Below are 24,897 nucleotides of genomic sequence, written 5' to 3'. Positions count from 1 at the left end.
AGAACCAATAGATCCATTTCGGAAGAAGTGCATCCAGAGTGCTCCTTGGAGGTCAAGATGGCCAAACTTCGTGTCTCATACTTCAGACATACTGTCAGAGGGACCAGTTGCTGGAGAAGGATGTCAGGTTTGGTAAGGTGGAGGGAGGGTCAAAGAAAAGGAGAAAGACCCCCAGCGAGATGGATTGGCCAAGTGGCGTCATCGATGGACTCAAGCGTGGCAACAGTAGTGAGATTGGCCCAGGATCCGGCAGTGTTTCGTTCTGCTGTGCATAAGGTCACTATGAGTCAGTGCCAACTCGATGGCACCTAACAACAACAACAACAATATGTAGATGATACAATCTTGCTTGCTGAGAGTGAAGAGGACTTAAATACTTCCTGATGAGGATCAAAGACTATAGCATCTCAGCATAAAGAAAACAAAAATCTTCACCACTGGTCCAAGTAACATCACGATAAATGGAGAAAGGATTTAAGTCAAAAACTTCATTTTCCTTGGGTCCACTATCAACACTTATGGAAGCAGCAGTCAAGAAATCAAACAACGTATTGATTTAGGCAAATCTGCTGCACAAGACCTCTTTAAAGTGTTTAAGAGCAAAAGTGTCACTAAAGTGTACTTGACCAAGTCATAGGTATTTTCAATAGTCTCAGATGCATGTGAAACTTAGATACTGACTAAGGAAGACTGTAGAAGAATTGAATTGTTTGAGTTTCGGTGTTAGAGGAACTGCCAAAAGAACAAACAAATCTGTGTTGGAAGAAGTACACCCAGAATGATCCTTAGAAGGCAGAATGGACAGACTTCATCTCTTATACTTAGGACATATTATCAGAAGGGACCAGTCCCTGGAGAAGGACATCATGCTTGGTAAAATGGAGGGTCATGGAAAAAGAGGAAGACCCCCAATGAAATGGATTGACACATGCCAGCAGCCAGGGGTTTAACAACAACAACAACAACATTCTAAATGATTAAATGTTGTGTATTCTGATGGCGCTGTGGGCAGGACCGGGCAGGATTTTGTTGTGTTGCGGTGGGGTCACTGTGATGACTGAGTTAATTGTTAGAGCCACTCTGTCAACATATCCTGTTGGGTTGTCTTCCTCTTTTTCGATGTCCCTCTAGTGAATCAAGTATGATGTCCTTCTCCAGGGACTGATCCCTTCTGATGACCCGTCCAAAGTCATTGTCTTACCCACTCATAAAACAGCATCATTTTTGTGCTGTGGTTTTCCTTGAAAGAATGTTTTGAACGCATCATAGAAACAGCACTTTTCGAAGTTCATTTTGAAAACGTTTACAATCAAGGTGTCCACTAGCAATGGCCAGTACAAACACCATAAAAAGGACAAACCCAGCTGCCTCTTGGTAGCAGGATTTCTGGAAAGCTGTGGACTGCAAGGTCAATTTGAACTGCAGTTCAAACCCACCAGGCGCTCCTTGGAAACACTATAAAGGGTCACTATGAGTTGGAAGCTGACAGGATGGCACTTAATAACAACAGATAAAAAGGATAGCCTGGGAGGGGCCAGTGGAGATGAGCTGTGAGGGTCCCTATTTCAGGTGTGTATTGCTTTATGGTGTGTGAGATATGTCCATAGATTATCCACAAACTCTACAAAGTCAGACAGGTAAGAGCAACCCCACCTGACACCTGGGAGTACTGAGTCCCCTAAGACACCTTAGGAGAAAAGTGTGGCCTTCCTACTTCTCCTCCTGAAAAGTCAGTCCGCGGACCATCGGCCTGTATAGCCCAGTGTTACTCTGACACGTGGAGTCACTGTGAGTCAGCTGGACTCCATAGCAATTGGTTTGGTGTTGGCTGTTTCCGTCCAGTAGTCTGGCCAATGATACAGTGCAGCGCCATTCCGTGGTGCCCATCTCTAGAAATTTCCATGACATGGTGCAACTATCTTCACTATCTTCTGTGTCATGGACAATGGTGTTGCTATGCATGGTGTCCTTGGTATTTCTTGCTGGCCCTTGGAGACCCCTCCTAACTGTGCTCGTGTGGTTTTGTTTGGTTTTTCTGCCCCAGGAGCGTTTATGATCCCGTTTTTGATCCTGCTGGTGGTGGAGGGAATCCCACTGCTACACTTGGAGTTCGCCATTGGGCAGAGGCTGAGGAAGGGGAGCGTGGGTGTCTGGAGCTCCATCCACCCAGCCTTGAAGGGCGTAGGTGCGTAGCCATGGCGGGGCAGGGCAGAGACAAAAAGCCTCACTTTCCTTCCTTGTCCTTCCTTAACCATTTCCAGGAGATAAAACTCCCAGGGTTAGTGCCCCTTCCTGTCTTTCTAGAATATTCTGGGAGTGTGTGCAGTGTCTAGTCCAGGATCATTCCTGGTCACCAGTAATTGAGGCTACCAGGAGCCACACCGGGTCCTCTGGAGGCCCAGGGCATGGAGGGTTTCAGCACATGGTGCCCAAGCGCCCACCCACCACCCAGACAGGACACAAGTGCCATGGAGGTCTCGGGGAGGGGGTCATGCACTGCATCTGAAGGACCCCTCTGCTCCCCTCAGTGGGACAATGAGCACCATCCTATGCTCACTCAATTACAAACTCAGTAACCCAGCAGGGATCCCACACACAGCCTCCCCCAGAGGACATGGCTAGTGAGAGCCTCTGAGGGGGGCATGGGGAACCGTCTGCAGAGGGATGTTCAGGGATTCCTGGCCGCCTTCCAACTGAGACCTGGCCCAGGTGGACCCACGGCTGTTTATAACTCCCTCTGTTATTCTTCATGATTCCTCTGTCTGTCTGTCTGTCTCCTTTCTTTCTTTCTGGCTGTCTCTGTGTGTCCTTTGGTCTCTCTCTCTCTGCCTCTTCGTCTTATCTCTGGTCTCTCTGTCTCTGTCTCCCTTTGTGACTCTGTCTCTCTATCTCTCTGTCTCCTTCTGTCTCCCTATCTTGAACTCTGTCTCTCTGGATCTCTCTATCTCTGTGTGTGTGTCTCTCTCTCTGTCTGTATGTGTCTCTGTCTCTATCTTTCTGTCTGTCTGTCTCTATCTCTGTCTGTCTCTGTCTCTCTCTCTCTGCATCCCTCTCTGTTTCTGTCTCTGTTTCTCTGTCTCTATCTCTGTATCTGTTTCTCTGTGTCTCCCTGTCTCTGTCTCTCTCTGTCTCAGTCTCTTTCTATCACTATCTCTCTATCTCCCTTTGTGTCTCTGTTTCTTTCTGTCTCCCTATCTCTAGCTCTGTCTCTCTGGATCTCTCTGTCTCTGTGTGTGTGTCTCTTTCTGTCTCTCTGTTTCTCTGTCTTCATCTTTCTATTTGTCTCTATCTCTGTCTTTCTATGTCTCCCTGTTTCTCTGTCTCTATCTCTGTATCTGTCTCTGTGTGTGTGTCTCTGTCTTTGTCTCTCTCTGTCTTTGTGGGTCTCTCTATATCTGTCTCCCTAGCTGGACACTATGTCATAGTGACCCCTAACCCTACCACATCCCATGTTCTGAAAGCCTCAATTTCCCCAACAGCAAAGTGTTGAAGGCAGAACCATCCACTTGTGTGACTGTTCTCGGGGTGACTCTGGGGGTGTCTGCCTACACATACCCCTAAATCCCACTGTCCTCCTGCCCCATGAGCTCCTTGGTTGGGAGTGGAAGCCCTCCTCCCAGGCACAGAGGCAGGCACAGCACAGAGCGGGGAGCAGGCGACAGGTAGCACTGGGGGCCACAGCCCCATGACCTTGCTTCCCCCACAGGCATTGCCTCCATGTTTGTGTCCTTCATGGTGGGTCTCTACTACAACACCATCATCGCCTGGGTCATGTGGTACTTCTTCAACTCCTTCCAGGAACCCCTGCCGTGGAGTCAGTGTCCCCTCAATGAGAACCGGACAGGTGAGCCCAGACTGCCTCACACAACATACATGACCAACTCACTAACAAAGCCACTGGTGTAGAATTGACTCCAAGTCATAGAGACCCTGTGGGACCAAGCAGCGTCTCCCTGGGGGTTTTCTTAGCCATCAGGTATTTATTCCATGATGCCATCAACCTTTGGATCACTTCCCCTCACCGCCACAGAGTCAATCCAGACTCAGAGTGACCCTGTGGAGCAGAGTGGAACTGACCATGAAGGGTTCCGGTACGGTCATCTTTAGTGAAGCAGACAGCCTCTGGCCAGTAGACACCTACTGTTCTCAGGCTGATGGTTTTCACAAGTAGTGTGTGTGGGTGCAAGTACATGCCTGGGTATGCAGGTGTGCACAGACATGTTTGCATGCACACAGATACACATATACAGTGTGCATGGATGTGTTGCACTTGTGCCATGTGTGCATCTGTTGTTGCATGTGCATACATGCATGCTCACATGAGCACATCTGTGTTCACACCGATCTGCACTTTGCACACATGCATTGTGCATAATACAACGGGAATGTGCACATGTGTGCACACACATACACATGTGTGTGCAGATATATGTGCACGCACATGTGTGTGGGCACATGTGCATGCACAAATATGTTTGCTTGCACACAGATATGCATGTGTGGGGACTCATATATGCATGCATGGTGGTTGTGGTGGTAATTTTGTGCTGTTGACTCATAGCTATCCTGCATAGGGTTCCCGAAGCTGTAAATTTTTGTGGGAGCAGAAAGCCTCATCTTTCTCCCATGGAGATACTGGTAGATTCAAACTGCTTTGGAGTCCTGGTGTGGCGCTGTGGGTTAATGAGCCAGACTGCAAAGCCGTTTGAACTGCAAGGTCGGCAGTTCAAGCTCACCAGCTGCTCCTCGGAAACCCTATACAGGGTCGCTATGGGTCGGAACCAACTCGATGGCACTTCACAACAACAACCAGGGCTCCTTTGGGCATGCATACAATGTGTGCATGGTCCTTGTGCATCTGTACGCTCATGTGTGCATATGTGTAGGCATGAATGCAGGTGTGTGCGTGTGTGTGCATGAATTGTTTGTATTAATGTGTCCGTGTGTGCTCACATGTTCCTGTTATCACAGTCTCACAGCGGAGGGTCCCTGTAGCCGCCAACCTCCTTTCGTTGCTGGCGGCCTTTGTCGCCAGCCACTGAAGCGTGGCCACGGCTGTATCTCCCACCAGGCTACGTGGAGGAGTGTGCCCGGAGCTCCTCGGTGGACTACTACTGGTACCGAGAGACGCTGAACATCTCCAAGTCCATCGACGAGTCGGGCTCCATCCAGTGGTGGATCCTGCTCTGCTTGACGTGCGCCTGGAGCGTGCTCTACGTGTGCACGATCCGAGGCATTGAGACCACCGGGAAGGTAGGGTGCGCATTGTGCTGGGCCGGCCCTCCCCGAGTTGCAGGGGCTCCAAATGCAGAGGGGAGGCGAGGAGGCGCCCACACCTGCTCTAGACGCTGGCTGAAATACACTGAACCTGCCTCAGACCCCCACCCACCACCGGGGCCCACCCACCAGTTGCCCCCGCCCATGTACTAGCACTTGGCCTCTGTCTGGGAGGAGTCGGCCACACGGTTCCCCAGGACAGCAGGCCCAGGGACCTCGGTGCTGCCCCGGGCGGCTTCCAACCACAACGCTTTAAAACTGGGCCCAATATTGATCCAGAAAACTCTCTAATTGGAAGAGTTCAATTTTTAAAAGAAATGGGAGAAGTTAAATCTTCCCTGGAGTTCTGGTGTGGCGCTGTGGGTTAGTGCGTGGTACTGCAAGGTCGTTGTGAGTCACAAGGTCGGCGATTCACGCTCACCAGCCGCTCCTTGGAAACCCTCTACAGGGTCGCTATGGGTCAGAACCAACTCAACGGCACTTAACAACAACAACAACAATTCTTTCTGGGGAGCGTGGTGGATCTGCAGGATAAGCACGGGACTGTGAGCCCCAAGGTTGGCGGTTCGAGTCCACCAGCCGCTCCGTGAAAGAATGATGAGGCTTTCTGCTCCTGCTAAGATGTACAGCGTCCAAAACACAGCGCCGCTGTGAGTCGGGATCGACTCACCATCACCACCAACAATAAATAATAACATCTCTACATGAGAAACTCAAGTCGTATCAGGAGCTTCTCCCCGGGTGGGCTAGTCTGGGGAGACGCCAGGACTCTCGACTCCCCTCCCAGTATTATACCGTCCCCCGCAGGCTGTGTATGTCACATCCACGCTTCCTTACGTGGTCTTGACCATCTTCCTCATCCGAGGCTTGACCCTGAAGGGAGCCACCAACGGCATCGTCTTTCTCTTCACACCCAACGTGAGTCCCCACCTCAGCTCTGGAGGCTGAGCTCTGCCAGAGAGCCCCAGCACCCTCCTCTGTAACTGGGAGCATCCTACACCCTCCAGTCCCAGGGCTGAGGCTGTCAGCCACTGGGGGAGAGGCACAGGGCCAACAGGACCACTGACCCCTGGACCCTCAGGTGTGGTGTGACGTTGACCCCTCCTCACAGGGAAGCACCCCCTTCCACCCTTGGGGGCACTGTCATGACCACCCCACGCCACACCCACACTGACCTTGGCCTTAGCCCCCAGCCGGACCACAGAGAGGCCCACCCCTCATTGTGGACGGAGCAGGCAGTTTGTGGAGCTCCCAGACTGAGTGTCTGCTTGGTGCGCAGGTTACAGAGCTAGCTAACCCGGTCACCTGGCTGGACGCGGGGGCCCAGGTCTTCTATTCCTTCTCACTGGCGTTTGGGGGCCTCATCTCCTTCTCCAGCTATAACTCTGTACAGTGAGTATGTGGGGTGGAGCCCCTCGGGTGGAGCCCCGGGATGCCCAGTTTCCCTGTGGCTGTTTCCCAGTGTGGACTCTGCTGTGAGGATGAATCACAAGGAATTCTGAACATGACTGTTACCAGAGCCTTGGACTGCCCATCAGTCACGGTTTGGTGCCTCTGAACTACAGGGCTTGAGCCTGGGAGGAAGCACTGGGCCCCACAGGCTAAGGCACTCCTTCTTGTCCAAATCCGGGCAGGAGCTAGTCTCCCTCCTCCCTGATTCTCAGAGCACCCTGTAAGCCCCCAACAATCCACCAACACGCCAGGGTCCTCACAGATCACTGTTCTGCTCACAAACCTCCACTGCTTGCTAATTAATACTCACTCGAGAAAGTGCTCCACACCTTGTGGACACCACAAGAGAGGCAAGGTGCTAAGTGTTCACTGGGCACCTACTGTGTGAGGGTGGGTGTGATCTACGAGGGAGACACCCACCCTCACAGCCTCACCTCTGCTCCCCTCTAAGAGGGGGATCAGATGGCAGACCTCAAAAAGGGGGTAGACTGAAGGCTAGAAGAATCTCAGTCTGACTCCCTGCCACTGAAGATCAAGCCCCAGCTGGACCCACCCCTCCTTTGTACCCCCACAGAGACATCCAAGCTGCTAGGCTTTCCCAGTTCCGGTTCTGGGGGTTAAATTGCTCTCACTGTTTCATCAACAAGGCTACAGGGACTGGCCTGGGGGTTACAGGAGGGGTGTTAGCACTGGCGGATGGCAGTCCATGTGGCACAAAGCAGACCCCGGGGGTCTGCTGACTATAGGTGCCAGGACTCAGGGACATGCCCCCTGGACCCCTCAGAGTACCCAGTGCCCAGCCAATGTGACAGACAGGACAGGTCCAGCCTCCCTGCTCTGGGCCTGGGCTATCATGGCAACTCAGGGTCCCTGTCAGCCCCACCCCTTGTCCTTGCCCATGGGGTCACCCTGTGGGGCCATAGTGACACCGTCCTTGCCCTCAGCAACAACTGCGAGATGGATTCTGTGATTGTGTCCATCATCAATGGCTTCACATCCGTGTATGCAGCCACTGTGGTGTATTCGATCATCGGCTTCCGAGCCACAGAGCGTTACGACGAGTGCTTCGACATGTAAGCTGGCCCATCCGTGTGGGGGTCCTGAGTCCTCCAGATGGGTGCTGGGTCTGGGAGGAGCCTGGGGGTCCCAGGAAGAGCATCAGCTTTGTTCTTGCCCCAGGAACATCCTGACCCTCATGAACGGGTTCGACTTACCTGAAGGCAACGTGACGCAGGAAAACTTTGTAGAGATGCAGCGGTTCTGCAATGCCACAGACCCCGTGACCTACAGCCAGCTGAAGTTCCAAACCTGCGACATGAACTCCTTCCTCTCAGAGGTAAGTCTGGAGCCACAGTGAAGGGACCCCATGGGCAGGTACCTTCCAGAGTCTAGACCCTGGATTAAGGAGTATCTCAGTACCCAGCACTGTCGAATCAGAAATACCACGAGTGGGTGGCACCAAAAGGAGCCTGGTGGTGCTGTGGAATGACCTACTGACAGCAAGTTCGGTGGTTCAAACCCACCAACCACTGCTTGGGGGAAAGATGAGACTGTCTGCTCCCATAGAGATTTACAGTCTCAGAAACCCTATATAGGGTTGTGACGAGTTGAACAATAAATGAGGAAAACTGAAGGAGAGTTGATGCATTTGGGTTACGGTGTTAGTGAAAAGTACTGAAAATGCCATGGACCATCAGAAGAACAAACAAATCTGTGCTGGAAAAAGTACAGCCAGAATGCTCCTTAGAAACCAGGATGGTGGGACCTGGTCTCTCCTTTGGACATGTTGTCTGTAGGGACCAGTCACTGGAGAAGGGCATCATGCTTGATAAAGTAGAAGGTCCAGACAAAAGAGGAAGACCCCCAACAAGGGGCAGCAACAACGGGCTCAAAGCTAACAACTGTGAGATGGTGCAGAAGCCGACAGTGTTGTATTAAGGAATGTAACAACAACTTGACTTGGAATTGACTCAATGGCACTAAGTTTTAAGGTGACCTAAAAATAATTAAACCGTGGGAGGAGTGTTTGTAGCAAGGGTTATTGTTGGTATTAAGTGCCGTCAAGTTGATTCTGACCCATAGTGACCCTGTATAGGGTTTCCAAGGAGCCACTGGTGAGCTTGAACCACCAACCTGGCAGTTCAAACGACTTTGCAGTCACAGTTGCATAAATGAAAACAGTGTCCTAAAGGCAAACCAAAGGAGCTCTGGTAGTGTAGGGGTTACGAGTCAGGCTGCAAATCTCAAGGTCAGCAGTTCAAAACTACCAGCCATTCTGTAGGAGAAAGATGAGGCTTTCTGCTCCCAGAAAGATTTACAGCCTCGGAAACCCTATACAGGGTCACTATTAGTCACAGACAACTCCATGGCACATGACTAACACCACCAAAGGCAAACCAACTACAACGTCGGTGGTTCAAACTCACCAGCTGCTCCTTGGAAACACTGCACAGGGTCGCTTGAGTGAGAACCAACTTGACAGCACTTAACAACAACAAAGGCAAATGTAAGAAGTTCTGGTGACATGAACAGTTGAGTACCCCACTGCTAACTGAAAGATGTGGTTGTGGGTTTCCGTGAAGACCACGGCCTTGGAACCTGAGCTCCAGTTGAGTGCCCCACTGCTAACTGAAAGATGTGGTTATGGGTTTCCGTGAAGACCACGGCCTTGGAACCTAGGGAGCAGCTCTACTCTGAGCTCCAGTTGAGTGCCCCACTGCTAACTGAAAGATGTGGTTATGGGTTTCCGTGAAGACCATGGCCTTGGAACCTAGGGAGCAGCTCTACTCTGAGCTCCAGGCTCGGAAGCGACTCAACAGCATCAGGTAAATAGGCAGGTGGCTGTAACAAACAGCAAGACTCACTGACAACCTGCGACATGCACATGATACAACCTTACTTGCTGGAGCAAAGAGGATTTAAAGTATTTACTGATGACTATCAAAGACCACAGTCTTTGGTATGGATTGCATCTCAATGTAAAGAAAACAAAAATCCTCACCACTGGACCAATTAACAACATCTGTATCAATGAAGAAAAGATTGAAGTTGTTAAGACTTCATTTTGCCTGGATCCACTATCAACATTCATGCAAGCAGCAGTTAATAAATCAAATGACATATTGCATTAGGCAGATCTGCTGCACAAGACCTCTTTAAAGTGTTGAAGAACAAAGATGTCAATTTGAGGACTAAAATGCACCTGACCCAAGCCATGGCATTTTCAATCACCTCATATGCATGCGGATGTTGGACAATGAATAAGGAAGACCGCAGAAGAACTGATGCATTTGAGTTATGGTGTTGGAGGAGAATATTGAAAGTACCATGGACGGCCAGAAGAACAAACAAATCTGTGCTGGAAAAAGTACAACCAGAATGGTCTTTAGAAGCCAGGATGGCCAGACTTTATCATACTTCAGACATCTTATCAGAAAGGACCAGTCCCTGGAGAAGGACAACATGCTTGGTAAAGTGGAGGGTCAGAGGAAAAGAAGACCTCCAGGGAGATGGATTGGCACAGTGGCAGCAACAGTGGGCTCAAACCTAACAATTGTGAGGACGGTGCAGGACACTACAGTGTTTCATTCTGTGGTGTATAAGGTGGCTGTGAGTCAGAACCAACTGCATGGCCTCTAACACCAACAAGCAGCCGTCCTGGAGTTGCCGGGCTTGTGTACTCATCTGCCTGCATCCGCTTCTCACCGTGTGGGTCTTCCTCCCGTCTCTGTTCCTCATCTGCTCTTTTGCATCTCAAAAATGATGGACCTTAGACACAACCGAGTGTAGTGGTTATGAATCAGGCTGTGAACCTCAAGGTCAGGAGTTCAAAACTACCGGCTGTTCCACAGGAGAAAGATGAGGTTTTCTGCTCCCATAAAGATTTACAGACTTGGAAACCCTGTACAGGGTTGCTATGAGTCGCAACCGACTCCACGACGCGTAACCAACAACCACATAGTGAGTTATACATTGGGCTGCTAGTTACAAGGGCAGCAGTTCGAATCCACCAGCCACTCTGTGGGAGAAAGATGTGCCTTTCTGCTCCCATGAAGATTTACAGCCTCAGAAAGTCTGTCCAGGGTTGCTAGGAGTCGCTGTGAGTCAGACCAACTAGACAGTACAGAGTAACAGCGGCTCGCTGTTAAGACCACGTTAATGTAACAAAGAAAACCCTTCCCCCAAGAGAGTCTACATCTACGAGTCTCTGTCTTCCTCCATCCTCCACCACAGAGTGGATTTCAACTCACAGCAACCCCATAAGACAGAGGAGAACTCCTCCGTGGGCTTTCCAAGACTGGGCATCTTTGTGGAATCAGACAATTCGTCTTGCTCCTGAGAAGCGGCTGATGGGTTTGAACCACCGACCTTTCAGTTAGCAGCCTAACACTTAACCCACTGGAACACCAGGGCTCTTTATCTGCAGGTACAGCGGTTAGGATTACAATACCTATTTTGGGGGACACAATTCAGGCCATTTTCATTTCAAAAAAGCAGGATTGGTTTCAGGAGAAAGAGTCCCAGCTGCCCCCGCCCACGTGAAATGTCTCTTGTCTCTGCTCCTCCTGCCAAGACCCCCGGGGTACACAGAGGTGTCAGTCACAAGAAAACACAGCCACAGGCCCTTCTCCCTCGTGATCTCTCTACAAAACCATGAGAACCAACACAGCTGGGCTTTGGGGATGCTTGGCAGTCGGCTCCTGTTCTATTTGGGTCTGGCTGGTTCTCCTCACTGTCTCTGTGCATGAAAAATACCACCCACAAACCATCATCGAATGTCATGTATGCTCATGGCTTGAACTGTGAGTGGAGTCCCCATACCTTTACGGTTGACTCATTTTGATGCGACAGTACACCACGCCTTGAGTACCAATGAATGCTTTTCTCCTGTGTCAGCCTTCTCAGTGTGCAGTCTACCAACAGTGACTCCGGATAGCACCAGGCGAGGCAGTGTGAACTACGGGGAGACTTCAAAACATTCATGGAAATGGAATGAAAAGTTAATGGAATTTTCCCGAGAGCTTTATGAATTCTTTCTCACCGTCATTCTTGCTAATGATGATCAAAGCCAACAGGAAAGGATTTGAAGACAAGCAGTGTCTGAATTTCTCTGTTGTTGTTGTTAATGCCATTGAGTCTGTTCCCATTCATAATGACTCTATAGGGTTTCCAAGGAGGGTTTGAACCGCCGACTTTGCAGTTCAAACTGACCTTACTGTCCTGTGCTTCTCCTACAGCCCCACAGCAGGACGCCTTTTCTTTCTTTATGGGAGGTAGAATTATGTGCCATGAACTTCCGTTGTCAGAGTAGTTTGCTGAGCAAATGTACAAGGAGCTCTGGTAGTGTACTGGTTACGAGTCAGGCTGCTAACCTCAAGGTCAGCAGTTCAAATCTACCAGTCATTCCACGGGAAAAAAATGAAGCTTCTACTCCCATAAAGATTTACAGCCTCAGAATCCCTATGCAGGGTCGCTATGAGTCGGAACCAACTCCACGGCACATAACCACCCCCACCAGTAAATGTAGGGTCACCATTATCCATTACCCCAGTGGTCACCCCCCATGCTCCCCAACACCAGGTACCCATTAAGCTGCTTTGTGCCTCTATAGTTTCACCATTTCTAGAAATTGTCAATAAAATGAAGAGGGACCAGTGGTGGAATACTTACCTTCCATGCAGGAGACCTGGGCTCCTGTCTGTCCATCTGTCTGTCTTCCCAGGGCATGGAGGGCATGGGGGCTGGAGTTCATCCTGGGGTGACTCTGTGTCTGTTTGTCTGTCCCTGCAGGGTGTGGAGGGCATGGGGCTGGAGTTCAACCTGGAGTGACTCTGTCTGTCTGTCTGTCCCTGCAGGGTGTGGAGGGCACAGGGTTGGCCTTCATCGTCTTCACAGAGGCCATCACCAAGATGCCAGTGTCCCCGCTGTGGTCGGTTCTCTTCTTTATCATGCTCTTCTGCCTGGGCCTGTCTTCCATGTTCGGGAACATGGAGGGCGTGGTGGTGCCCCTGCAAGACCTCAAGATCCTCCCCCTCAAGTGGCCTAAGGAGCTGATCACAGGTGTGTGTGGCGGCTCTCGGCGGTGTGCTGGATGCTGGGCCCAGGGAGGAGAACATGGCCACATGGTCTTGGAGGACAGGATTCAGAGAAGACTTCCAGTGGAGGTTCTGAAGAGGAACCCAGAGGGCACGCTGCAGGCAGGGGGACTCCAGTACACACAGACACTAGGGGCTCTAGAGTGGACAGTGAGGGGCTGTGTCCTGGACCCAGGCGTGTGGACCCCACCATCCTGCCAGCTCTAATGGGGGCATCCTGGAGCACCCAGACAGGGTCCCTGGCCCATCAGTGATGTCAGAGAAAAGGACTGGATCAGGGAAATCAGCGTCATTCTATCCAGCTCCAGGGGACAAGGGACAAGTTGGGGATGCAGGGTCGGAAGGGGAGTGGGTTTGGGGAAGGGCATGTTGGTGGGGCAGCCCTGCAGGGTGGCAGGCACACAGGCGGGACAACAGGACTTTGGACGTGGTGTGAGTGCGGTGAGGTGAGGAGAGGCAGGGCAGTGAAGGATGGAGAGTGAGATGATCAGGGAGGACAGCGGTGGGCAGCAGCAGGGACTGGGGTCAGTGAGGAGCAGAATGAGGTGCATGCTTGTTTGTTTGGGGGCGGGGGTTGTGATGAAGATGAATGAGTCTGCTGTGGGCGTATGCTGGTTCAGGAGTGTTGGGGGCATGGGGAGAGGGACTGCGTACCCCACCTGTACCACATCAGCCCCCAAGATCACTCATACTAAGGGACACGTGAGCCTTAGGGATATTATTACTTGAATCAAAAACCAAGCCCTTACTCCAGAGCTGGCTACACTGTTGGAAATGTGACTTGATTTCCCCCAAAATCTCCCCTGCAGAGGCCATTCCCAGAGACAGGGCATGAAGTTCCCTGAAAGGCTTAGGCACCGCCTCCCTCCTTGCTGCTGGGGGCTGCTCTTGAAGGCATTTAAATCATTTGTATGGAACACAAACAAACTCATTCTTCCCAAACACTATTTGTTCTGTTTACTGTTTCATGAGATGGAATTTTTCAGTCCAAAGTTCTGCCGTCAACACAGACAGGACTAGGAAGAAACATGAAACCAGAAAGTTGCTCAGATGTGCAAATCCCAAAGATTCATGGGCTGGGGAGTCCCACAGCCCGGCCATAGTTCTGGTCCTGCTCTGGGACACCTCCGCCCTGCACCTCCATCTGCATGGGCCTACCTGTGCCCACTCAGGTAACCGCTCCTTGTCCACCCACAGGCCTGATCTGCCTGGGAACCTACCTCATCGCTTTCATCTTTACTCTGAACTCGGGCCAGTACTGGCTGTCCTTGCTGGACAGTTATGCCGGCTCCATCCCGCTTCTCATCATTGCATTCTGCGAAATGTTCGCTGTCGTCTATGTGTACGGTGTGGACAGGTAGGCGGGAAGGAGGCAGTGATGAGGGCAAGGAGCCACATCTTTGGGGTCGGGGGGACCACTGACATTCGAGGGCAGAGGAGGCACATGCCCAGTGCGGGACCTTCCATCGCTTGTAAGACACAAGGTGATGGAACCTCTTATGCTGGATCAGGGTATGGCAAATCCTCTAACCTCCTTACAGCTGATTGGATGATCACATCAGATGACATCATGGAGAATGCACACGTCATTATATAACTTGGCCTGACCCAGTTGACACATATTTTGGGGGCAGAACTCAATCCATGACAGGTTCTAAGCCAGGGCTTTGATAAGGACAATGAGATCTCGCACAATGCATTTACAAATGCAGGTTCTGGGTGGTGGTCACTTAGGACAGGTGGACTTCTACAGATGTCCATGGAAGAGATGGCTTCTGGCTGTAGTGACAGGGGAAATCTCCTCAGGGCAGGGGACATTCTTGCTGGCAAGGACAGTTGGAATTTGGGGCCGTGGAAGGAAGGGTGGTGCTTCAGGGCCACCCCACTTACTGGTCCAGGTGCCGGAGTGAGTGGACAAGCCTCCACCTTGATGCAGTAGAAGTCTGACTTTGTCCACAGGGTGACAGCTCCCATCTCTGACCTTGATTTTCAGGTTTAACAAGGACATAGAGTTCATGATCGGCCACAAACCCAACATCTTCTGGCAAGTCATGTGGAGAGTGGTCAGTCCGCTGCTCATGTTGGTCATCTTCCTGTTCTTCTTCGTGGTCAAGGTTAATGAGGAGCTGATCTACAGTGTCTGGGACCCAGACTATGTGAGTGCCAGGTGGTGGGCCTGGGGTTGGGGTGGGGACAGGGGAGAGAAGTGAGGCATCAGGAGGGTGTGGGGCACAGCCGGAGGCACACGGCTGTCACTGGGCTGAGGCGGCATTTTGCACTTCTCCCCATGTCCCACTTGTCCCTGATGTGCTGCTCACCCTTGTGTGGCTTCCTCTCCCACTCCTGCAGGCGGAATTTCCCAAATCACAGAAAACCACATACCCCAACTGGGTCTATGCCGTGGTGGTCATCGTGGCGGGAGTGCCCTGCCTCACCATCCCTGGCTTCGCCATCTACAAGCTCATCCGGAACCGCTGTCAGAAGCGCGGGGACCAACAGGGGCTGGTCAGTTCCCTGTCATCACCCTCGGTGAATGGAGACCTCAAGTACTGAATGCAGCGTGCAGCCCATGGGTGGGTGCATGGCCAGTGTGAAGAGGAAAGGTCCCTAGCAGGGCCTGCTGAGTGGCTGCCAGGCTGTATGTAAGTGTGTGAATCTCTGTGTGTGTGTGAACTGTCCATGTGTGCACCTACATGTGTGGTGTGTGCATGTGAATGTGTTTGGGGATGAAGCCTGCATGTGTGGTGTGCACGTATACCTCTATGTGATACACATGTGCTCACATATAGTGTCACATGCACATGAGGGTTGCCATATGTGTTGTCATGTTGTGCACACATGTACATGTGTGCAAGCATGCCATGTGTATGCTCATGTGTGGTCATGTGTGTATGTGCTCATGCCTGTATAATGTGAGTGTATGTTCGTGTGTTCTGTGTGTACATGTGTTTATGCATGTGTGGTGTGTGCTTGTGGTATGTGCTCTGTGTATGCATGAGTGTGCACATGTGTGGTGTGACTGTGTGCTTGTGTTATGCATTGTTCATGTTGTGCCTGTATGTGCACATGTGTGGTGTGACTTTGCTGTGTGTCTATGCATATGTTGTGTGTATGTGCACATGTGTACATGTATATGCATGTGTAGGTGTGGCTGCATGCTTTTGTGTTGTGCACTCTGTGTGCATTGGTGTGCACATGTGTGGTTGACTTTGCTGTGTGTGTATTCATGTGTTGTGTGGTGTCTGTTCATGTGTGTATGTACACATGTGTACACATATGTGTACACATGTGGTGTGACTGCATGTTTGTGTGCTGTGTGTGCCTGTGTGCACATTGTAGTGTGACTTTGCTGTGTGTGTATGCACGTGTTGTGTGCTGTGTGTGTGCGCACCAGTGTAGACATGTGTGTGCACATGTGTGCACTGTGTGCACTGTGTGGCATGACTGCGTGCTTGTGTGCTGTATGTGCATCTGTGTGTACATGTGTGGTGTGACTTTTCTGTGTGCATATGCATGTGTTGTGTGCACGTGTGTGTGTGCACACGTGTAGTGTGGTTGTGTGCATGTTGCGTATGTTGTGTGCTGTGCATATATATCCGTGCGTGTGCAAGTACATGTTGCCCGGTGGTGCACACACACGTCTTGGCCTCATCTCTGATGTGATGAGGACACAGCTGCCACCCCTAGAGAACACCTCTGGGGCCTGCTGAACCCCACGGAGCTCCAGGGGAAAGTCTAACACTGAAGCATAGGGAGGCACCACCTGCAGCATCTCATGTGAAGAAGACGTGGAGACTTCAAGATACGGGAGCACGTGCCTCCATCTCAGCTCTCTTTCCTGACCCTTGATCCCTGACCCCTGACCCTGACTGGTTATCCTCATCTAAGACTCCCACAGTAGCAGTCAGAACCCCCGTCTCCTATTGTGAGGACAAGCCCCCGAGGGCCTGTAGATCAGCAGTGGGTGGCCAGTCCAGAAAGTGTGGTGGCCTCTCAGGCCCTGGCTTAATGAATGCTCACAAATTTAATCATTGTTTTGCCACAGAGGCAGGTGAGCAGTTAAATCAAACAAATGTTGCATAATTGAAAGAAACAGACACTGCCCTCTGGATTTTGTGACGAGAACACCCAGTGTGTGAATTTTTAGCTCGATACTGGATAAGACGGTTGGTTATAAGGTAACCCAGTGCTGACCACATCGCCACCATGGCTCGGGCACACCACGCCTCCTTGTAATTTCACTTTGAAGCCAATGTCCACTTTGTGCCATTCTCTTGAGTTCATGGGTGGGTGGTTTTCTGGGTTTGATGTCCAACTCTGGCCAAAGTAAGTTAGCATTTGTGGCGTTTGCTTCAATGGACCACCTTCTCCACTTTGCACGGAAAACTCTAGAAGTGTAAATTAGACCAGACTTCCTGGACATTCTGATGGGCAGGGGTCAACGATTCTGGTGGAGAGTGAATCCCGGTGGTCCACGGTGCCGTGTACCCCTGCTTGGTGGTACCCCAATGACTCTTTCATGTTTTTCAATCATGGCCTGAACATATGGCCCCCACGCTCCAGTTTTCAGAGCCTTCCAGACACCCAGCAATGCCCCAGCCACCAGAAGCTTCCATCAAACCAGTGTGTCCTCCGACAGATACATACCACAGAGACAGATACATCCTGCAGAGACAGACTGCTGTTGGCCTCACAATCCCATGACTGTGATCCAGATGTACTTTGGTGGATAGCAGATGAGGGTTACCAGCATCCTTGCAGGAGGGCTCAGTGCAATCTGTGTCTTAGCTTCTCCCATTGGAAAAACAGACCAGGGCCCTATATGTGATGTGCCCGGGGGAGGAAGTAGGGGGAGGGGCAGTTCCCATGCTTACGTGTCTCCTAACGCATGCGTCGTTTTGTGCGCTTCTGCTTCTGTGTCAGCGGTCAGCACAGGGTGCCCTGTGGAATAAACCACTTCTGTTTCGTGATTCTGCTTGCACAGCCTCCTGGGGCCACACAGCATGCAGTGGTACAGACGCTTCAGGGCCCCAGGGAGCCAGAGAAGGAAATTGGCCCACACTGTGGGTGCTGCTTCAGCCCCATTGTCCCGTCTGGTTTGGGGAGTTCCTCTGAAGAAAATGCACTGCTGGTTCCCCATGACTTGTGTGTCCTGGGGGGCATGATGCCTTTCCACCTCATGAGACCTTGCATGGCCCTGCCTGGCCGGGTAGCCCTGGGCCTCCAGACAAGGCAAGTGCTGACTGAGAGCAGTTCAGGGCCAGGGGAAGGAGAGCCATGGAAACCCTTCTCAGAGCACCTCTCCTGGCCTCAAACCTCATTATTCCCCCCTGTCTCTGCCCTGACATCTTACTGATTGTCTCTTTTCTCACATTTTCTTCTCTTTTGAGAGAGTCTCCTTTAAATGTGCCCCATAGGTCCCACATTCCTGAGACTCACTCATAAAATCCTGTAAGTGTTTGGAATGGAGAGAGATGGCATCCCAGGAACACAAGACACAAAGAGGCAGAGGCCCTGGCCCGAGTCTAGTAGAAGGGTCTGGAAGGGATGAGTTCCATGCTTCCCGGGAAGAAGGCCCAGATGCAAGCTCACCCAGTGCCCTTGGCACTGACACACTCGATGTCCCTCTGTCTTCTCTCAGCACCCTGCTCGCAGAACCACCCCTTTCATTGGCCCTGAGGGGGCTCGTTGCTGCCCACCCCACAGTGGGGTACGACAAAGCCCCTATGCTGAATTGCCCCTATAAGTCCCATGAACCTACATGCCATGGATGTGGGGTGTCCCAAGGAGACAGCAGAGGATGCCAGTTTTCCCGCTGCTTCAGTGCCCCTACCCCCAAACTCACAGTCAAATCTCTGGCTGCAGTGACAGTGGAAGTAGTTGGGAGTGGGAATGAGGGTGTGGGAGAACAGCCAAGGCCACAATGAGGAGGTTCTCCACCTTAGGACCTCTCCCCTTCCCCCAGCTCCTCTGTGGTGGCTGATCCCACTCATGACACCAGATGCCAAGCTGGGAACCCACATGCACCCCTTGTGGTGTGCATTAGCGGGTGTTGGGGGGGCAGGCCTAACAAACCAGACAACTCTTCTGGAATCACTGAAACCCCTTTAAAGAGGGGCATTTAGAACCAGCTGGACACTTCAGAGTCCAGATGCTATGAGAATTTAGGGAATCCTTTTTAAAATAAATGGAAACACACCACTTCCACTCGACAGAACAACTTCACTCCACATCCCTCCCCGAGAAGCGGTGTGGCTGGTAGCATCACTCCTTGTAGCTGGAACCTGAAGGCAACCCAGTGTCCTTCAACAGACAAGTGTGACGGTATTGGCACTGTTGTTAGATGTTATTGAGTCACTTTCAACTCATAGCAACCCATGTGAAACAGAACGAAGCCCTGCCTGGTCCAACACCATCCTCACAACTGTTGTGGGGGCTGAGCCTATTGTTACTTACACTGTGCCAATCCATCTCATTGGGGGTCTTCCTCTTTTTCAATGACCCACCACTTCACCAGCATGATGTCCTTCTCCAGAGACTAGTCCACCCTGATAACATTTCTAAACTATGACAGAGGAAGTCTCTCCATTTCGGCTTGTAGGAAATATTGTGTTTTGTTTTTATTATGAATTGAGTGAACATTTATAGACAAGATCATCAGTTTTGTATTCAACAAATCATACACTTTGTTTCATCTCAGTGATTGCAATTCCTTCCGTGTGACAACAGTCATCCTGCTTCCTCCCAGTGGCTTCTATTGCCATTCCACCCACCTTCCCATCCTTCTCACCTTTGTCCTTAGGTACATGTTGACCTTCTGAGTTTGAATGATGGACCATTCAATCATTCATAGTGAGAATGCCTAACTAGTGTTGGTGTTTCCAACAAGTTTCAGAGTCTCTTCTCACACCCATCTTTTTTGTCTTCTTAATGACCTTTTGCTTTCTTCATGTACAATGTTCTTGATGCCATCCCACAACTCTTCTGGTCTTTGGTCCTTAGTGTCTAATGCATCAAATCTGTTCTTCAGATGATCTCTAAATTCAGGTCAGATATGTTCAAGGTCATATTTTGGTTCTCATTGGTTTGTTTTCATTTTCTTCAGCTTCATCCTGAACTTGCATATAAGCAACTGATGATCTGTTTCACAGTCTATCCCTGAAACCTTGTTTTGTCTGATGACATGGAGCTTTTCCACTGAGTTTTCCCACAAATGTAGTTAATTTGATGTCTGTGTATTCCATCTGTTTAGGTTCATGTGTATAGTCACCTTTTATACTGTTTAATAAAAAATGTGTTTGCAATGAAGAAGTCATTGTTCTTACAAAATTCTATCATGTGATCTCCAGCATCATTTCTATCACCAAAGTCATATTTTCCAACTATTGACCCTTCCACTTTGCTTCCAATCTTTGCATTCCAATCACCAGTAATGATCAACACATGATTGTCTGCTTGGTCAATTTCAGACTGAAGAAACTGGTAGAACTCTTCAATTTCATCATCACTAGCTTTAGTGGTTAGTGTTTAAATTTCAGTAATAGTGGTATTAACTTGTAGGTGCATGGATATTATCCTATCACAGACAGCATTATACTTCAAGATAGATCTTGAAATGTTCTTTTTGATGATGATTGACACACCATTCCTCTTGAATTTGTCATTCCTGGCATAGTAAACCATATGGTTTTCTGATTCAAAGTGGCCAATAGTAGTCTATTTCAGTTCACAAGTGCCTAAGATATCGACCTTTTTATGGTCCATTTAATTTTGGCCAACTTCCAATTTTCCTAGATTCATACTTCATACAGTGCATGTTCCAATTATTAATGAATGTTTGCACTTGTTTACTCTCATTTTGAGTTGTGTCCCATCAGAAATGACAGTCCTGAAAGCTTTCTTCCATTCATGTCATCATGGTCAGCTCTACTTTGAGGAGGCAGCTGTTTCCCAGTCATAGTTTGAGGGCCTTTCAACCTGAGGGACGCTTCATCTGACACCATATCTGACAATATTCTGGTGCTATTCATCATGCTTCAATAATCAATATTCTGGTGCTATCTGACAGTGTCCCACTGCTATTAATACAGTTTTCAGGGGCTAAACATTCAGAAGTAGCCTGCCTCTCCTTCTTCCTAGTCTGTCTTACTCTGGAAGCTCAGCTGAAACCTGTCCACCATGAGTGACCCTGGTGGTATTTAAAATAATGGTAGCATTGCTTCCAAAATCACAGTAACCCACAAGCTACTACAGTATGACAAATTTTAGTATAACAGACAAGTGATATTTCATAACAATTGTAGTTGTTGTTAAGTGCCTTCGAGTCAATTCTAACTCACAGTGACCCTGTATAGGGTTTCTGAGGTATGACCGAGTGAACTTGAACCACCAAGCTTGCACTTCAAACCTACCTTACAATCCAGCACATTAACTTGCAGTGCCACCCCAGGACTCCTAAAAATAACATAATAATGTCGTGTTGTTGAGTGCCATCTACTTTACAATAGCAGGCAGGAGAAACCAATATTCAAAAGGCAATCAAACACATAAACCTTTTTAATACACTCAAGTTCAATCGTTTCTTCTCCTTGGACTAATTCCATATGCATAAGGCCTTGCACCTCTAGCAGGGTAGACCCTGGCCCCCTACCAGCCCTCTAGCTTAACCAGCTTGACATCCACTTTAGGCAACTCCAGAAGCTGCTGTTCTCCCCTCTGCTGAAGTCTTTTATCCCCTGCATTCTTCACAGACATTGTTGTTGTTAAGTGCCATCAAGGCAGTTCTGACTCATAGCAGGGTTTCTCATAGTAGGGTTTCTGAGGAGCGACTAGTGGGTTTGAATCACCAACCTATGGCTCAAACTGATCTTGTAGTCCAGTGCACTATCCTACAGTGCCTCAGGTAACAAAATAAAAAAAACTCATGCTTTCATGAGTCTGGAGCCATTGCAGTGAGACCTTCTCCAGACACCAGCTGCTTAAACCAAGTGGGGACCATGTCTGACTTCCTTTGACTCAACAAAGGGGGAAGAGAATGAAAGTAAAAATCAACTCAAGGTCCATTCCTAAGAAGTGGAGGTCAGACATGCCTCCACCCTATATCAGTGTCTTTAAAATTTGTCAGATTTGAGAACCAATTTAGAAAACTCATCCTCCCCAGGATGATTTTGTTTCTTTAGACCCTCACTCTCTTGGTACCATGTCTTAGGCTGTATTTTCTAAAGAAGTAAAATCAGTGAAATGTATGGATGTGGATGTGGATAAAGAGGGGAGTCCTGGAGTGGCACTGTAGCTTAATGCACTGGACTCTATAAGGTTGGTGGTTCAAGCTCACCAGCTACTCCCTGGAAACCCTATACAGGGTCGATATGAGTCAGAACCAACTCAATGGCATTTAACAACAACAACAACATATGAGGAGAAGTTTATTATCAAGGAAATGGCTTACAATTGTAGAGTCCTAGGTCCCCAGCAGAAGAAAGGGAGAGAGAGCCTTTTCCCCTGTGTCTATTATATGGGCAGTAGGCCACACCCCTAACAAAGCATCCCTTCAATTGATTGGCTGCTCATAGCCACTCATCACAGATTTAACTATGCCTGTATTAGTTTCATCACCATGGGAATAAACACACCCAAGTACGTAAACCTCTGGAAGTCCTGGCCTAGTCAAGCTGACACAGAATCATAACTATTACAGCCCACTCTTGTCAACTTGACACCTATAAACTATATGCATAATCTCTAAATAAAGGAAATTGCAAAGCCATACTTGTGCCTAACATGATATCACTAAAACACATACAACTGAAAATGCACAGGCCCCTTGTACATTTTATGTGTACAGATGAACAAATCAAAGAATGACCTCGTAGCTGGAACATCACACGGTCATGTATCTTGACTGTGTGATGTTCCAGCTATGAGATTGTTCTACCATTTTGCAGGATGTCACCATCAAGGGAAATGGGAGAAAGAGTATAATGCAGCTCTCTGTATAATGTCTTTCCGGTGCATTGAACCTGCCCTGAACAGAAAACTGCATTCACACTTCCAGTCTCTACCACATCCATCAGAAGACAAGGTGGGGAGTACCTGAGAGCACACCAGTATAGATTCATCAATCAAATGCAAGTATGACTTAAACAAGCAAACCAAAATACAGTATTAGAAAATACAATCCTACCAATGATATCTGAACTACTTGGTGAGGAATTCAAAAGACTGCTATTTCATTACATTAAATGGATTGAAGGAAAGATCATGAAAACTGCTGGTGAAATCAAGGAAAACATTTTAAACAAAATTATAGAAGAATTGAGTAAAAAAATAAAGAAGAAATAAATGAAACAATGGGAATCATACAAAAGAATTAATTAGAAATCCAGAAGACTAGCACTAAGACTTCAGAAATAATGGACTGGAAGGGAAAAGAAGTGGAATTGTATTGAAGGAAGGTCGAATTACTGAGTTTGAAGAAAAATCTCAATATTCATTGGCTAGGAAGAATAATCAGGAAAAAGAACAAAGAAATCAGAAGAAAGCCTAAGATATATATGGGACACTACCAAGAGGAATAACTTACATGTGACTGGAATTCCAGAACAGGAAAAGCCAAAAAAAAATAATAATAAAAGATAGACACCCCTCCATACACAGAGTAGACAGGGATGGGCACCTTGGACATTGGCTACCCAAAATGGGGGGTGGCTACAAAGGCAAGAAATGACTGGCTTACAAGCTTTCAAGAGGGAACCTAGATTCAGAGGACATGGAGGAAGGTAGAATCTCCAGTGAGCAGTAAGCAATCTGTCTAGGCAGGGCTGATGAAAGGAGATGTGAATAGGTCTTTTGTGATACAATAGTGAATAATTGTTATCAGGAGTGATTGTGAGAGTTGGAAATGTAAAGGTAGACATTTTGTAGCAAGGAGGGGAGTGATTAAGTTTTCAGTCTAGGAGCGGAGGTCCGTGGACCATCAAGGGAGAAGAGTGGAGAACAGAACCTTACCCAGAGAAGTAGTGATGCTTGAAATGGAGGCAGAGACGATGACGTGGAGCGATGGAGCAGCTGAGGACTTTAGACACAGAGAGGGAGAGGGGCTGTGTGCTAATGACCAGGGGGCAGGCTTGTAGGATATACCCTTTGGTTGGTTGATGATGCATGGAGGGGATTGTAACCATGGCAGTGAAACGATATGCAATAGGATGAATGTAAAACTAATGTTCTCCCATGGAAACTATTACATAATTCACAATAAAACATAAAAAAAAAAAAAAAGTGATGGAGCAGCGACACCATTGATGGAGGCAAAGATGAGGACATGGAGAGAGAGAGCAGCTGAGGACTCTAGACTTATAGAAAGAGAAAGACTAAGTGCTGGCATCCAGGAGGCAGGATTGCAAAATGTGTCCTTTGCTTGTTTAAATAATTATATATTGCTGAGTGGTTTTGTGTACATTCTCCCCCATCACAAAAAGAAACCCAGAGGGAATAGAAGCGAATACTGTTGAATGATGATGCACAAAGGAGATTGTAATCATTGCAGTGAATTGCATTGATGGTGTAAAACCGATGTTCTCCCATGTAAACGATCACTCAATTCACAATAAAAAATTTAAAAAAAAACAAAAAAACAAAACTAAGCTCTAATTTCTCAGCAGAAACCATGAGAGCAAGAAGACAACGAAAAAAAAGAGAAAAAATTGACAATCAAGAATCATACACCCAGCATATATTAATCACATATAATGGCAAAACTAGGCCATTTTTTGATAAACAGAAATTTAAGGAATTTATAAGAACCAGAACCAACAACATCAGACAACAACCTGAGACTAAATATGTGACAATATCACCTAGAACTCAACCCATATATAAGAAGTATTCGAAGAAAAACAGACCTACAAGTCTAAAGATAGACAGCCAAAGATACAGTTGCAACAACAACAAAACATAAAGAAGAAACAGAGAATAATGTAGTTTCCAAATGAACTTATAGAGTATAAGTTATAATATAATAATATAGAACTTTCAAATGAAGAGGAAATCAAGTAGATTGCAAAAAAAAAAAAAA

General features: G+C 48.6%; 1 protein-coding gene across 1 annotated transcript in view; it reads left to right on the top strand.

Annotated features, from left to right (window-relative positions):
- The window catches only part of SLC6A19 (solute carrier family 6 (neutral amino acid transporter), member 19), a 36,132-nt gene extending 20,755 nt beyond the window's left edge, over positions 1–15,377 (top strand). The window contains exons 2-12 of the mRNA XM_006872381.1: positions 2,045–2,185; positions 3,707–3,844; positions 5,072–5,253; positions 6,085–6,195; positions 6,557–6,669; positions 7,674–7,802; positions 7,909–8,065; positions 12,585–12,789; positions 14,022–14,181; positions 14,818–14,980; positions 15,174–15,377. Coding sequence (XP_006872443.1) covers positions 2,045–2,185; positions 3,707–3,844; positions 5,072–5,253; positions 6,085–6,195; positions 6,557–6,669; positions 7,674–7,802; positions 7,909–8,065; positions 12,585–12,789; positions 14,022–14,181; positions 14,818–14,980; positions 15,174–15,377 — 1,703 coding nt within the window. The remainder of the gene's footprint in view (positions 1–2,044; positions 2,186–3,706; positions 3,845–5,071; positions 5,254–6,084; positions 6,196–6,556; positions 6,670–7,673; positions 7,803–7,908; positions 8,066–12,584; positions 12,790–14,021; positions 14,182–14,817; positions 14,981–15,173) is intronic.
- Positions 15,378–24,897: the final 9,520 nt, after the last annotated feature.

Source organism: Chrysochloris asiatica, unplaced genomic scaffold (assembly GCF_000296735.1).
Source record: "Chrysochloris asiatica unplaced genomic scaffold, ChrAsi1.0 scaffold00195, whole genome shotgun sequence".
NCBI lineage: Eukaryota > Metazoa > Chordata > Mammalia > Afrosoricida > Chrysochloridae > Chrysochloris > Chrysochloris asiatica.
The sequence above is the reverse complement of the archived record's forward strand: the minus strand, read 5'-3'. Positions and strand labels throughout refer to the sequence as shown.